Source organism: Athene cunicularia (genome assembly GCF_003259725.1).
Source record: "Athene cunicularia isolate RWA chromosome 8 unlocalized genomic scaffold, athCun1 chr8_part1, whole genome shotgun sequence".
Lineage (NCBI taxonomy): Eukaryota > Metazoa > Chordata > Aves > Strigiformes > Strigidae > Athene > Athene cunicularia.
This window is the reverse complement of record NW_020799109.1, coordinates 20,286,542-20,303,302: the sequence shown is the minus strand read 5'-3', so window position 1 is coordinate 20,303,302 and position 16,761 is coordinate 20,286,542. Positions and strand designations below refer to the sequence as shown.

At 35.6% G+C, this 16,761-nt stretch overlaps 1 protein-coding gene across 1 annotated transcript in view; it reads left to right on the top strand.

Moving 5' to 3' along the window:
• DPYD (dihydropyrimidine dehydrogenase) overlaps positions 1-16,761 on the top strand; it is a 349,307-nt gene that overhangs the window by 111,280 nt on the left and 221,266 nt on the right. The window contains exon 8 of the mRNA XM_026853962.1: positions 1,771-1,858. Within this exon, the coding sequence (XP_026709763.1) occupies positions 1,771-1,858 (88 nt within the window). The remainder of the gene's footprint in view (positions 1-1,770; positions 1,859-16,761) is intronic.

Here is a 16,761-nt window from a genome sequence, read left to right as displayed (position 1 = left end):
TGCCATTTAAATTCCTTCATTAGGTTTTCATAACATATGTACACAATAGGATAAAAAAATGTAATGACAATTTATGCAATGTATTTTGTTGCCAGTGAGGATGTAGTCTGTATTCTTGAAAGGATTACAACTGTACATGGCTTTTGCACCTCTGATAAAATTTATACTAAGTCTCCAAAGACAAAAAGAAGTCAGTGTTTAAATATTGTACTTTACATCTGTCATTTTTTCACCAGTAGGAAAAATATATTAAATGGTATATAGGAGATTGTCACAAACAGGATACTGAATGAGTTGAAGACTAAATTGTTAAACGTTACGAAGTATAGTGCTTACACAGTAGAACATGTGTATTCGCTTTACAAAATGCCAAGTGATACAACAAAAATTGGGGGAAAACATTCAAGTTCAGAGAGTCTAAAGTATGGAGTTAAAACCACACATATTCATGTCAAGAGGTACAAAATATCAGAAGAGGAATCACACATACTTTGTGTGCTCAAAAGCCTTGCGGTTAGGAGACGTGAGCAAAGGTGTGTGTATCTTCAGTTTTGTGACCTCTACAGAGGAAACTGCTATGGTTAGTTTACTGAACATGCAGCAAACACTTTCCCCTCTCACTCATGTAACAACTGTAGTTGCTCAACCTGTGCAGTGGCTGCTCAAAGCAAAAAAATCTCTACAAAATTTTTCATCTTTTGCTTCTGGAAGTGAATAGTAGTTGAACTGAAACAAGTATTTTTAATACGGTGACTTATTTATCAATAAATGAACGTCAGTCACTGCATTCTGAGAATTGTTGCTTGTCTAAATTAGAATTAACAATTGGAAGCTTAAATCGAAACTCATTCATCATTTTGAAAACCTTTGTCATTTTACCACACAGAACAGTCTCCATATGAGCAAGTAGGGCATGCTATAATTTGCACAGGATGTTCTTCAGACTTACTGATATCTCTGGCCCGGTCTTTTGCAGGCAGGTTTTCTGAATCTACAAAACCACCACTGGCCCCATTAAGGTGTCCTAGCTAATGGACTCCATGCTAAATGTAGGCTGTGAGCCTTTGAGACTGCAGCACAAAGCAGTAACATCCTTCCTTCGGGACTGGCATTGCATTCTGTGCAGTTGGAGGCCTACCAAGTGTCTGATACTGTGCGGAAAAACATTGCTTGGTTTTCTCTTCAGAACCCCTGTTAATACAGAATAGTGTCATGTATTTTCTTTATTTCTCTGTAAGAGGCTCATACTTTTGCTAATGTTTCTGCGGTAACCTAAACAGCTTGGTTTTTCGTTGGTGTACTGGGTGATCTGTTTAGAACATATTCCCTGAAGGAGGTTCTTGCTTCCACATCGTGTTTCTTACATTCTGATTTTCACATGGGAATACAACCTTTTGTAGTCAGCACTGAATACAGTGATTTACTCACAGCAGAAAACTGCCATTTTTAGCTTTACTTCAGTATTGTGTTTCACAGACAGCCTTCATTTGTTTGTTTAGCTGGCTTTAACTCTTTTAGCTTGCAGAAGAAACCAAGATAGTCTGTGGTGGCCCCCATCTGAGGAAGATTTGAAGGCACCTTTTACCCATATCTAGTTTGGGCCACTTGCTTAAATTGCAGCCAGTCTGACCCAGCCTGGCTTGGGTAAAAAAATTACTAATTTGATTTGATTGTTCACTGGAAGATCCTATGAGATTTCTGTATGCAGGATGCAATAGAAATTATTTTCACGTTATCACATTAAAAGCAAGAAATCTTTAATTCTTTCAGATAATTTTTAGTAAAGGCCTTGCAATGGATGGAATGACACTCTGTACCTTGAAAGAAGATGGCTATGAAGTGGTATTTATTGGAATAGGTAAGAAGATCTCACTATCCTGTGTTTTATCATTTTGGAATTGAATGACTAGCTAAGAATAAACAGGGACTTGTATCTATGTTAATAGCATGATGTGAAACAGCTTTGATTTGATGCATTATGAAAGTGTGGAATATAAAGAAAATTGTTAAAAACAGGAAGCTAAAGTTAGCTGTCGAGATATTTATTAAAATTTTCACATTTATATGACAGATTTTAAAGTAAGATGAGGATGTAGCTATATGGGTTGATTCATTGTTTGTTTAAACAGTTAAAAAATGGATGAATTAAAAACTTACTTGTAATTAATTGCCATATTGGTCTGGAGTGATACACAAGTCCAGTTTTCAATTTTTGCAAACAGCTTACTATATCCACATAATTAGTGAGTCTATATGTAAGCCAGTGATACAATGCTTAGTTGCTTTTTTTTCTTTTCTCTGTGTAAAATATGTAACATCTTTTAGATAGGCTCTAGTGAAATGTAATTATCAGATGGGTTAACAAAAGAGGATGGCTTTGACTTATACTAAAACTGGCATCATAGGTCTGTCTTCTCTCATATGCTAAAGAAGTCCTGCACCTGCCTGCTATTTGAATCATTGCTTCTTTTTAATGTTAGATTAGAATTGTTATCCATTTACAAGTATTTTGAAGTACAGCTGGACCCATTGCTACCAGATGATAGGCATGTTGAGCAGGCATCGTCTACAGTTGGTATGAGGCTTAATGCTCTTTATTGATCTAGACGTTGCCTAAGTGAACATAATAGAAAACAAGTTGTCCAACTGTTCCTCCTTCCTATTATTGATTACAGAGATGTAATTCTTAGTACAGCGACAACTGTTGTTTACCATCTGGTTATGCAGTATAATAAGCTTTGCAGGTCTATTCTGTTACGTGGTTATAGTACAGAGTATTGTGATTTATATAATCCTAAATCCTCACATTATTAGAGACCTTCCATGTATAGGAATTCTGAGGTGTCATATTTTGATGTAATTGCATAGAAGGCAATTGTCCAACTTATCTTCTTTATTGTTTTCATCTATGTCTTTCAAACTTCTTTGTGAAATCTCACCACTGAGGTATTAATTTATAAATCAACATTTATTTTATGAGAGTCTAGCATTTAGGAAAAAAAAAATCAGTAATTTTTGGAATATCAGCATGATTCCCATGCATTTCTGACTCAAAAATTTAAAATAACAGTTCAGTTAAAGGTTAGCAAAAATGACCACTAAACACTACAGATAGGATTGTAGTGTTTGTTTTATGTATGTGGGTTTCTTTTCTGACCTTAATAGAGTTATCCTAATATAAAATATTTCTGATCACATTGTGCTTTACAGATGTTAGGTAAAGGGACACAGGCAGAATTTTAATAAACAAGAGAAGGTATCTGAAGCATAATTCTCCTCTAAACCATGTGTTCACTGATTGTATTAGGAAACAGAGGGTATAAATGCTAATGAAGGATTATGTGTTCCTACAAAGTTTTGTTATTGGAAGCTACCTTGCATTCATGATGAAATTTGTCCCTCTCTGTACCCCCATGTCTGCCTGTCATCTCTCTTTTACAGTACTGTGTAAGACACTGGGCAGTAAAGTGGACTTGTGTACTGCTTAGTGTAAGATGGAGGACGAACCAAGCATTTACAGATTTATAGGGTTAGCTATATTAAAGCAATAGACCATTTATAAACTCTCAACAACATCCATTTTTCCATGAGTTTGTACTGTATTTCTTTTTGTGTTCTTTGCCTACTGAAGAAACATATTCAGTGAAATGTCACATTTGAACATTACACTGAATTATTGGAGTAAAAATAATTATAGAACACTACTTAAATAAAATAGAAATATTTTTGGAAGGTTGTTGTAATTTGCTTCTGAATGAATCTGTACCTCAATGGAAAATAAACGTGATAGTTTTCAGTTTTCCCTGTTAGTGGAAGCAAGAAAAAGTGCATGGGTATGTAAAAGGAAATGAAGTCCCCGATGGGTTGAGGGAATCCTAAGTTAGAGGATTTTTTCATAGCAATGTGATTTTTGAAGAGCACAACTTTAGTCTTGCAAATGAGATGGAACTCAAGTATTTATCAGTCAGGATTGTACAAGAGTCCATGTGTGATGCATGAAATGGAAGACCCAGCTACATGAGGGCAGGTGGATATGTAAAGAGAACTTTGAAAGCTATTTTCCACACATTTATGCCTCAGGAAAAATTTATTGCTCTGTAGGAACGTTGCATGAGGTGGGCAGAGTACACTCCTCAGCTGGGTCTATGGAAGGTAAGGCATAGGTGACTGAGGTTTGATCACTTTGAGCACTTTCTATTGAAGGAAAATGACTAGTAAAGGCTTTTTGTGAGAGCTGTTTGAAAAGGTATTAAAAGTGTGCTCTAGTCAACATATTTGCTTAGTTTCAGACCTGGAGTAAAGTATTTCAAGTAAGTTAACAAAGGGATAGAGGGTAACAGTCTTACTCTAAAACAAATGACAAAAAAAAAGATGCTTAGCTTTGAGTCTTTGCTTACTGAGGCATTGAGACTCAACCATTAAGATGGTTTATCTTAAGGTGAAAAGCTCTTCAGCCAGTAGGTCTGGTGCATTTAAGTTTCTGTTTAAAGCTCAGAAAACCACCTTGTACTAGACCAGAAAATGAACAGATGGCCAGTATGTGTCACCAACCTTTAGCAACTTCTGATGTCTCAATTTGAGTCGCTCCTTTCCTCCATACTATTTTATTTTGCACTGTCTTTCCCAATTAGGCTGTGGCTGTATGTATGACGTTGTAGAGTCTGATGTGGAATTTGGGGTTACAAAGACACGTGTTGAACTACCAAAGACTAGATCCAAGGAGAAGCTTTCACAGTTACCTAGATAAGTGGTAATGAAAGAGCTCAATCTGGGCAATGGCGTGCTTGAAGCCAACACTGCCCTCTGATAGCAGAACCTCAGAAAAAATGGTAGGTGAATCTCAGTCACAGGATTGCCTGTTACCTTTTTTTGCTTTTGGTAGTTCTTTCCTTCAGCGTCCTGGGTTTTGCCTTATCTGAACTAGTCTTATCTGAACATTCAACTAGTTCTTAATGCTGTACTTCTCCCTATCCATCATTTACTCTCATGTCCTCTCTATTTTGTCTCTACAAAGATGTGTATTTTGCAACATCTGGCAGCAGATGTTTATTATATTTTGTATACAAGGACCCAAGAGGTAGACCATTCTTCTGTTTTTCTTCAGCTGTCCTGATTTCAGATTACAGCTAACGTAAGTATTAAAGGGTCGTCTGTGAATCTCAGTTTCTTACATCAAAAGTGATGATAGACGATAGCACACATGAGAATTTTTTCACAGGACTAAAAGGCAGCAGTCAAACAAAGGGAGGAACAACCTGTTAAATATATTCTGGAGTCCCTACTATATTTTTTAGTAATTTTTCATTTAGCTTGGTGCAATTTCTAAACTTGTCTTATTTCAATGGACAATTAAAAATTCTGATTATGGATTTGAGTCCTTAAAATTTTCATTTTAAAATTACATTTATCATCCAGTTACAAATCTTTAGGTTTTATTTTGTTATTCACAAACATTAATGAATAGGGATTAAATCTCCCAAATAACTTTCCAGGTTTCAAAACTAACCTCTAAAAATATGCATAGAAAAAAAATCCTTTTCAGATTTTAGAGATTACACTCAACATATTCTACCTAGTATCACCTCTGCTTTTTGATGAGAAATGTTTGTGAAGAATTTGTGATTGAGCTGACAAATCAGGTTGAAAATTTTATTAGGAAAAAAAGTCTCACTTCAGTTGCTGCCTTCTGTAAACACCATAGAGACTCAGGGTGATAGAGAATCATCATGCTGAGAGCAAAAGGAGAAATCAATGATGGGGTGAGGGGCTAGAGGAGATAGCGCATGGTCCTCAGAGACAGCAAAGTAAGGCAGCAAAGGATATCTTACAGAGAACAGAGTAGTCTGCATGCTTTGTGTTATTGTGTGTCTTGGTTGATTTTCAGGGTAGAATACTTACAATTTTTACAAAAAATGTCTGTGTATGTGTCTCACTTGGCTATCAGAGCAAATGTAGAAATAGTAGGCTTTTATTACTCATCCTTCTTGAAGTTCAGCTACATACTTTGGAAAGCAGGATCCTGTGGTTTTGTCTTTTAAGACTACACAGAGCATTGTATATTCCTTTTGAAAGAGAAAATACAAACCATTTTTTTTATACAACTATTTAACTAAATGAAAATGAATGACCTAAATATTTAAAGTATTTAGGAACATGTTTCATGTGACATTCAGACAAGTATATAGAAAGGCTATCACCATAAACATATTTTCTGCAGACTTTTACACAAACCTCTATCCTCATTCTGTAACATTTTATTGTAACATAGGAGTTTTATGTAACATTTACATTCTCTTTATATAAAGATCAGATAAAAATATATCTTCAAAGACTGTAAGATTGTTTTATTTGGTAAAATATTTTTTTAAAAGCCCCCATTCCCAGAAATTGCTTAGACACTTTAGCGTCTGTAGGCTTAAACTTGCAGCACTAACTTTCTAGTTAACTTCTCATTATAGGGCAAATGCAGCTCGTAATGAAGCTTTCTTGTTTCTTCCTCCATCTTGTGATGCTGAAAGTCAGTTTTGTTGTATTAAGGGTATTCAAAGTTTCTACTAAGTACTGTGAAATGGTAGTTTAGATGAGCATACAGTGTAAATATAAGCAGATTGATGCTTGGATGTATCTTTAATAATATATCCTGCTTGCAAGGATTAAAACAGCACATAAAAAAGAAAAAAATTAAATCCCTGTGGAAAGAACCTTTGTGATAATTGCAGTCATTCATAGTTAATTAACATAGCATTCAAACAATAATATAATCAGATGATTCCATTGATTGGAATGAAATTACACACCAAAAAAAGAAATTAAAAGTCCAAGCATTGATGTACCTTGTTTTTAAAAACCCCCTGTGAGATTGATTTACTGTCTCTTCCCCAAAAAGTAAGTAATCTCCTCATGCCTGTTATTATCTTCTGATTAACTATGCAGTGCCACCTGGTGTGCAGATGGGAAGAATATTACACATCAAGAGCTCTGTTCACACCCACCCACACAGATATAAACCTACGTGGCAAAAAGTGAACAGATGTTCATTTTGCTTGTGCTATAGGAAAAAATTGTGCATCGTACTCCTGATTCATAAACTAAATTTGGAGGACATGAAATCTGCATATGGGGCCCGTAGGCCCACGGCCAGCACAGACATTTATGGAGGAAATATGTCATATTCAAAATAGTTCATATTTCAGGTTGTGAACAGACTTTTATTTGTTTGCTTCTCTGGTTTTGTTTTACCTTGTATTTCTTAGTTTTCTTTTTCTCTTCACTTGCTATATCACTTATCACCTCCAGAGGGAAAAAATTAGAGACAGAGTCATTTGAAAACATATCCAGGATTTATCTGTTGGTTGTTTTTCAGAATTGTTTTCTGTTCCTTGGCATTTAAGATGTTCCCTGAAATTATGCTTTTCGGCCTCTTTGCAAAGACCTGTTTGGCTCAGCAGTAATGTAGCAAGTCATGTAAAATATAATGCATTTTGGTTCAAGATGGAACTGTAGTACAAGCATTGTGCAGCCTTAGGCCGTTAGGATCTTCAGCTCTAGCTTTGGAGGTTTTTTGGTGGTGTTTTGTATTATTTTATAATTTCGTAAGTATTTTGATACTTTATAGATGATACGGTTTTTGCTGCAAGGGAACCAAAGCCTACAGACCCGGTAAAACATAACAAGCAGGGGAGAAAAATAATATGTTGTAAGGTAGTGCAGGAAAGAATAATGTTGTTGGAAACATGATTAGCTAGATCCTCAAAATAAATGTGCCTAGTTTAGTTTCTAGGTTGGTTTTATTGATGCTTGCAGACAAGGGTTGTCACTGTCTCAGGATCTTTCAAAACTAGTGCTTTTCACCCAGGATTTTAAATGCTGACAACAGTGACTTTTCAGGCATCAGTATCCCAATGTAGTAAAAGATAATACAGGCTGCAAAGCTGGGGAAAACACTTGGAACTACATTTTGTTGTGACAAAACCAAATATTCAAATCCATTTAGCTGCAAAAAGCTGTGAGACTTTGGTATTATATATAATAAGAATTAAGTCATCAAGATGAGTCATGGGGTCAGAGAGAGTACTTTGAACAGTTTGAAGAGCAACAGTGATGAAGAGCAATGGCAGGATTTGGGCAAAGTCAATGCAAAATATTTCACAATTGCCTTATAGTAACCTGAATAATTTTAAAATTGAATTTTAAAAATTGTTTGTTTGTTTGTTTGTTTGTTTTTAAATAAAGCCATGAGAAGACCAGTGATAGATGCATTTGCAGTTTAGTATAAAACAGTATCAAAACTGCACAGTGAACTGCAACTGCATGAAATGATGTTCCAAGGAAGAAGGTCTACACAAGTCTGTGAAGTCAAGTGTAGGACTTCTTTATAGTCTACCACCTGGAGAGCCTTAGCTCATGGCTCACAGCTTGGAGAATGAATGTACCCTTCTATAGCACCATGGTTCTTAACTTTTTCATGTCTCATGTGAAGAGTATTATAAACAAATCACAGCATAAATTGGTTCTAATACAAAACTCATTTGTCCTCAATATTCATATTATTTTCATCTTCTGCTACTCTTTAAAACCATTTTGTTACTAAAACCCAAAAGGAATATAATTATATTAGAAAAGGAACTTTGTGAAAGAACCTGTTCTTACATGCTTATAGCAGATGTTTGAACTTGCTCTTATTCCCAGTGCAGTATCTTTCCTGGAGACCAACAATGTACATACATCCAAGAATTTTTATGTTTGAGGCATCTTTGTCTACTACTGGCATATGTAGTAAGTTGTTCTTCCAGTTCTGTAGTCCTCACGACTGCTCTGGATATTGGTGGAACATTCCTAATACACATTGGAAGCAGTAGGCAGTTGAAAGCTTTTAGGGCTCAGATGCACAAATGAGCTTATTTATTATTAATAGTCTTAGGACACTTTCAAAAAACACTAATAATCTGCCCTTGGGCATCCTTAAGTTATTCACTTGCAAATTACACAGATTTTCATGCTCTTATTTACTTATCTTTCCTACCAAAAAACTACTTAGCATAATAATCTCTACTGCGCATGTTTTACAAAACACTCTCCCTGTCTCTTTCCAAGATACTGGATGGTTTCCCTAAAGTTATTCATCTAAACATAATGACAAAATCAATTTGTTTCATATTGTTTTAAGAGTAGTTAAATTTTTTAGTATCTTAGCAGATTAATCCATCTAACATTATTTAGTACTTTTCCGGAGTTTACTCAAGCATTTATTTTTTAGCATTTTGATGTTTGAGAAGTACATAAGAAGAGAAAATAATTGAACAAAATAGTGATGTTAGATATTGAATTTTCATATTCCGATGTTACACGCTCCAGTGTTTTACACCTAAAGAAAAGAGCTTTGCTTGCTTACCTGTTGTTTTCAAAAGGTCACTTCATGAGTCAGTTACTTTTAGATGTACAAGTATTAATTATGCTCCCGTCTTTTTACTTCTATGTTAATATTCAGATACAGAATGAACAGCCATCTAAAATACAGCTGATAAGTTGGTGCATATCCATTTACTTTAGTTGAGCTCTCTTTCCTTGTAAGGAGAGTACCTGTGGCCCGATGTGTATTTAATGCAGTCGGACACTTTCTGAAATGTTATTCTACCTGATATTATAGGAGGACTGGAACAATACAAAATGTAAACAATAGGTTTAGAAATTCCTTATTTTCCTTCATCTTGCTGATGGATTATAAAAGGCTGGTTAAAAACCTAGTCTTGTTGCATTTATTTTTTTTATTTTTAAAGACTGTACAGAAGTAGGAAGTGTATCAAAATCTCACTTGTTTAGTGCCAATTACTGGTGAGAAGATGGCAAGCACTTTTTTGTGTTAATGAATAAAGTTTTAAGCAGTCTTCCTTGTACACATTTATGCCTCATAAATATAATGGTTCTGAATTCATATTCCTTTCACTACCCACTCAACAAGGGGTGCATCTGCTTGTTGAATTGAATTGACAAGTTAAGACAGAACCTGGATTTGTGCAATGGATTTGTAGTACTTGTCGAAGGACTTTTGGAGACTGCTTTAGGAAACTTTAGTGCTCTGCCACTTCTCTGCTTTGGGAGAGTGGTTCCTAGGAAGTCACCACGGGGCAGGGGCAGGGCTCAAGGCTTCCCTCTGACTCATTGGTTGTCTTATGCTTCTCAGTCATTTGCTTCCCTTTTCCTCATTGCTTGGTAGTCAGAACTTTGTTGATCTAGGAACAGTTTGGTATAATGAAGGGCAGTTACCTAATTTCAGGGGAAAATCCTGACACCTGGGTGTTATTGAAGCCAGTTTTATTTCTTCCTATAATTTGGGACACGCTCTCTAGTGATTCTGTTTGGGTGGGATTCACAGTCTGAGGTCCTTCTGAGACCTGTAGCCTTCTTTGCCTGTGATTGGTACCTGAGGGAATCTGTCAGTCCTTTCTTCAGGCTCAGTGCATTAATTGAAAAGCTTTCCTATTCCAGTAGTATTTGTAATTCTCTTATGCAATACAATAGCTTCTAGCATCGTGGAACTCACATCTGCTTCCAGATACCTTTAGTTTTAATGGGATGGTAGTTTTTAAAGGCAACAGATATCTGGGAACAAAATCTTATGTGTTCACTATAGTAAGTAATCTTTAACTAAGCTATGTAAATATTTTTGATGGTGTCTCTCGAATTTTGTGTGGATAGAGATTATCCAGGCTTTTGAACCCCTTGTCATGTTCATGATACTTGAAAATTGTTCTTTACTATTCTACTCAATCCTTTTCAGACATGACTGTCATATGGTTGCTTTTACTATGAAATTAAAAGACACTGTGTAAATACATATGTTAATGATTACTAAGACTGTGTATATAATTAGGATAGAGCATATAAATATTATAGTATGTATCACATGGCAAGTCTTTTAAAAGAATAGTTAATGGGTATGCAAATCTTTCTCTGGGTTTGTGTAGCATACTAGTTTGTCCTATAGGCTAAATATCAAATTTGACATTCCTTGTGCATGAAGTCACATAGATAGTCTTCTGTGCACATTTTATAGTATCAAACCATATTCAAAATTTGGCACTTTGTTAGTGATGTCACAAGGTGTGGAGTATACACAGTAATTAAGATTCACTGTTTATCCTGTTACTGCTTCCAGTGTATTAATGCTAAATTTACTGTAAATTGTCTTTATAAAACAATGTTTGCAAGATTAAGACAGAAATAGGTGTTTGGAGAATGCTAATACAAATTACATGTTTATCTAACAAAGGAAAATATTTTCCAAACATTGTCCTTGACAGGATTTTCTTTCACAGGAAATTCTTTGGCTATTGTTCATTCATTACTGCTAAAAATGTAGTAAGCTGAACATGAACCATTAAAGAAAGTGAAAACGCATTCAACCGCTAGTATGGTGTTTCAACATACCCTCTAATGATCTTTGGTGATTAATTTTATCGAAAGAAAAAGACAAATGATGAGAATTTAAATATCAACAGGTTTCAGCCAATTCATCTTTAATGTTAAATCTTTAATGTTAATATTGCCATTGTGTTGAAATTACTAGTCACTTGCCAAGTAGGAACTTGTGGTGTTTTACTACATTTCTAAGAACTGTCAAGGTTTTGGTTTTTATTATTTGGATGTAAGTCACTGCAGATTTCTTAGGATTTTTTTTTTTTAGAAATAAAATTCATTGTTGGTTTGTCACTGATGATAGGTGGTTGTTTATTTGAGCACGATGTGTATTTTAAAATAGATTCTAACAGTTTAGTAGATAGTGGAATTTCAGCACCTGGTTGTTATTTAAATTGAGATTACATCATTAACAATTATCAGAGACTATTTCTCAATAGTACAGAATTTATAGTTTTTTCCCTGGATTTTTTAAATGACAGCAGAACATATCTTCTAAAAGAAACAGTTCTTCTAATTTTATAGTTAGCATATTGTTTAGTAGCTAGACATTGAAAGTATCCCAATTCATCATTTTAATATATAAGTGACAAGTCATGATTGCTTTTCTGTTTGCTGGGAAACACAGGCTTGATGCTCCTATTGTGGCCTAATACAAATCTTTTGTAGATGGAAAATGATGGCTAAATTTTCATCTGGAAGATTTCTTAACCTTTAGGTATTTAGATAAGGGTTGCTTTAAAACAAACAAAAAATGCTTCCAAGAAGATTTTACATACTTGGGCAACCAGATAGCAGCTGTTTATATTTTTAGGTTGCTTGTGGCTCCTGAGTTTGATATTGTGCAACTGTGCTGTAGAAGAAACACTCTTGGTGGCTGATGAAAAAGGGAAGGTCCAAAAAGTGAAGCATTGTGGTGCCTATTATGAATAGATTTTAGGCAGTTTAATTATTTGATCCTCCATGCAAAGCTGAGGAAGGTCCCAACAGGCTAGCAGAGCTCTTCCATGCTGGAGCCCAAGGTAATAGTTAAGTCCAGTTCCTGCAGCCTCCTCTGCAGCTTCACACAGGAGCTCGGACCATGACATGCTATGCCAAGGGTTATTGTGCTTAGCTTGAGTTCAAGACTACTGTAGATCCCGAACTTGTCCCAGTTTATGGGATTTTAAATTGACGGTTTGTCTCCTTACACTCAGAGTTTGTATTCTTGCCTGTTTGTACCAGAAAGAAATTTGCAGAGTTGGAGAAGATAGAGACACTGACCATTCTGTGGAGGAAATTTTAAGGTACTCTGTTGTGATGACTGTACTAATCATGGGGATAAATTTCCTGTTTGTGGTGTTGTGTTGTTGTTGTTGTTGTTGTTGTTTTTTGTTTGTTTGTTTTGGGGTTTTTTGTGGGTTTTTTTTTCTGTAGTAGTTGCTTGATAATAAATCTTGGAGTTAATTTGCATTAAAAAAACCTGATTTCCTTCCCCCAGTAGATAGAATCTAATTCTTACAATCCATGCCTTCTTTGTACACAGCTTTTTCTGGAAAGCCCAATAAAATTAAGCAAAGAAAGTTTAAAAATCTTAGCACTTTTTAAATCATGGGGACATAAGAGTCTTAATACACCCACTACATTGGCAAGTTGGTTCCTTATTTTTCAAATGCAAATACGGGCCTTTGCATTGTGCTGAATGTGCCCTTTATTGTATCAAAGCACAGAAAATACACATTGTAGCTCAGTCACTTCTGTAGACCTGCCATGCTTGCAAGAATGGGACGGGTTTAATCAGCCTTGCAGAGTGAATAATCATACATACAAGTGTGGCATTCAGTGTTCATTCAGAAAGCTATAGAATATGCAAACAAAATGTTTAGTTAAAGGAGAGTTCAGTGAATTGCAGCTGTGGCAGGAGATGGTAGTTGTTTTTAACTGGAAGCCACATCCATTGCCTTTAATTTTTCACTTGGTTACTAACAAAAATACAAATCATGCACCACAGTAGATCATGGCAGGAAAGCAGTGTGGTGTGATGCTCTGCTGAGAGTGAGACTTGGGCTCTGGTTGTTGGTTTCCTGGCTGACTTCATTCTTCTGTACTATCATATGAGAATAGTGAAACCTAGCAGGTTTCACTTTTATAGCACACTATAAAAGTGCTCAGTACTGTAAAAGTGCTGTGAAGAAGCTGGACTGTTTTCTTGCTGGCAAACATTCAGGCTGTTTCTTAGAGCTACAGAAATCTTCATTCCTGACCATTTGCAATTTGTCCTGCTTCCTCAAATTTCATTTATATTCCATTATTTTGAAAAAGATAAGTAACAACCAAAATAGCAAATTAAATAATGCTTATCTTATTTTGCATTATTGGCATGAATCTAGCAATTTCTCAGCGGTCACAAGGAAGCTGAAATTTTTTATTGGATAACTTCTTACTCACATTGTACCTTTTTCTTTAAATTTTCCCCCATAGGATTATGCTGTTAAAGATGTGTTGTATTCTACATACTGGTGTTTGAAATTAAATTGTAATAATTTATCAAAAATGAAACATACCATGCCTAGCGCCTAGTATATATTTATTTCAGCATTTCAGATATAAAAAGATATAGACCAGAAATAGTTTGCTTACATGGTTACATTTTACTTAAATGTTGGAAAGGAGCTTTGAAGACAATGGGATTGCATTTGTGTTGCCAATTTGAAGAGCAGCTTGACTTTGTTTCCTTCAGTTCTTGAAGAAAAATTTGCCCCTGCTTGTATGACACTCCTTCAAAACTCCTCATAGTAAGATCTGCCATTCAGTAGGGGTTTCCATATTTCTAATAAGCATGCAGTAGTATAAGGGTCAGGGACTAACCAGTGAATAAAACTCAAAACTCAAAATGAGGTGCCTTTCCTGTTTAGCACTGGGTAGTGATAGATACTGATAATGTTTGATTAATGAGCAGCAGCCTTGCAGTGGGTGAAAACATCTGTAAGAAATGATTTATTATTTCAAAGGTATTGGAAGCTTACCGTATCTTGTAGATTTAACTATGTGTGCCTGAATAAAATAAATGAGATGCAACATGTGAAAAATGAAAACACATTACTTGCAAAGGATGTGTCACAAGCAGGGTATTTTTGTTCAAGTGCACTTTGTCATGGGGATTTTTAATGTTGCTCTGAATACAAATCATTTAACTGGTTCATAAAATCAAGCTAGTTGGAATTCTTGCCTCTGTCATTGAGACAGAAATGAGGGTTAAACTTAATATGCTGGAAGTTCACTTGAATGTTTATATTTGGTATCATATACAGCTGTTCAGACTGCACATATGAACAGAAAGGATCCTTTCAGAAATACAGTAAAAGTGACAAAATGTATTGATGCAATTTTAACGTTAAAATCAGGAAAATTAATTCATTTGTAGTACCATTAAAAGTAGTGTCATTAAAGTTTGTTATATCTGCTGTAAGTATGTTTATGAACAAAGGTCTAATTTTCTTCTTCCTGTGTTTGAAAATGAACAGTGACTTGTAGATGGAGGTTTTACTTTTGCGCGCTTCCAGGCTAGTCTTGTAGTTGCTGGCTAGCCTTGTAGACTGCCCTTGGTTTACAAAGTGACCTTTTTCTTTCTGTGGTACGTGTCTGTGTGTGTCGATCTGGTGTCAGGTCCCTTGATTCTGTTCAGAATTGCCATGGAGTTCAGATCACCTAAAGCTAATGATGGTGCAGACTCACCTCCATGAAACTGCAATGTGGGTTCAGACAAGTTGGAGTGCCCTGGCTCCCATGTTAGAGAAAACTTCTCTAGTTTTGGAAATAGATAAAATGAGACAGTGGAAAGATACAGCCTGCTTTGCCATTTTTTCATCTTATGCCAGGTCAATGACTGTGGAGCACTTCTCTGGAATGGGGAATATTAAAAAATTCTTGTCGATGCTGTTCCATAGATCTACAGCTATTATTTGTATATACTCTATTTTCTTAGTTTTCTGTTCCAATTCAGTAAGCATCTAAAATATTGTTCCTCTTGGGATTTGGCAGTGGTTACTAAGTGTGTATAAACCCATCTAGAAAAAAGACATGTTTTCCTGTCATGTAAAGAAAGTATAACCTGGTAAATTTTTAATAAGGTGTGCCAATTTTTAGTAACATTGAATGATATACTGCCATGTCCCTTGAACGTATTTTCACACCCCAATTTTATTGTGTAATTTAGTGCTGAAGGGCTACAGCATAGTAGTCACGTTGTATTTAGTTACTTAGGGTCATCATTGTTTATTGAAAGTTTTATTTAAGATCCTGTTAGTTTCTATTCATAACATTTGCTTTCCTCACATACAGCCTTTTCTGCTCTGTTCTTCATCTTGTTTTGATCTTATGGGCTCCTCTGTAGTGGGAGTTAGTAGAAAAAAGCCTCTTTGTCTTCAATTCTCTTTTCATAGTATCTCTGAAATAAAAAGACGAGGAAATTAATCTTGTCCTCGGACCATGCCTTCAGCCAGTTCTTTATGGTCCTTGAGTAATGTCATAGCTTTGAGTTAGAAGGTTCTCTTGTTCATGGAGAGGTTGTCTCATCCTCTTATCAGGCCCTAGAAGTTATTTTTCTAAGATGTACTAGACGGTTAAAGCAATTATGAAAGTGGAGGGCATCTGGTTTTACTGTCACTAGATTTCATAAAACAGAGCTCCAGCAGTGATAGCAACTCCCTCTCTTTAATGTGGGAGGCACAAACTGACTACATGAAAGGAGTGACCTTTCAACCTACAAGCTGAGTGGAATTAGAGCAGCTTGCCAACCACAAGGTCTTGGTAGTAGCTCTGCAGCAGGTGGTTGGCCTAGAAAACATATGGAAGAACAGCTGGACATGAAGTCCTCTGAGCTTTCACAGGATCCTGACCCATGTATATTTATTGGGAGAGGGGGAAAGAACACAAACCAAACAAACTTAAAGAAGTAGATAATCAGAATTTATAGTAATGCTACATGGATGTTGCAATAATTTAGCCAAATTGAAACTTCAGAAGCAAAAGTTGTGAGAAGCATTGTGAATCTGATAATTTGTGCACTGAAGGATCTGGATCCAAATTCCTTGATCAGGCATCTAAGTCTATAAGCTATCAGGCATAGAAAAGGAGAGACCTGCTGCAAGCCCATTTGTAGTCTTCTTTTGTAAAAAAGCTATGTAGAAAGCCAAGCAGAATTTTCCCCCTTCCCTTGTTGTGCACCAAATACACAACAAAATGATAGTACACCTTTAATTGATACATCTTTTAATATCCTTTTGTTGTTGTGTTTAGTCATTACTTTTAGCTTCTGAAATAAGCTAAGTGTTGTAGAAGACCTCTAAAATGCCAGAGTTAAAGTTA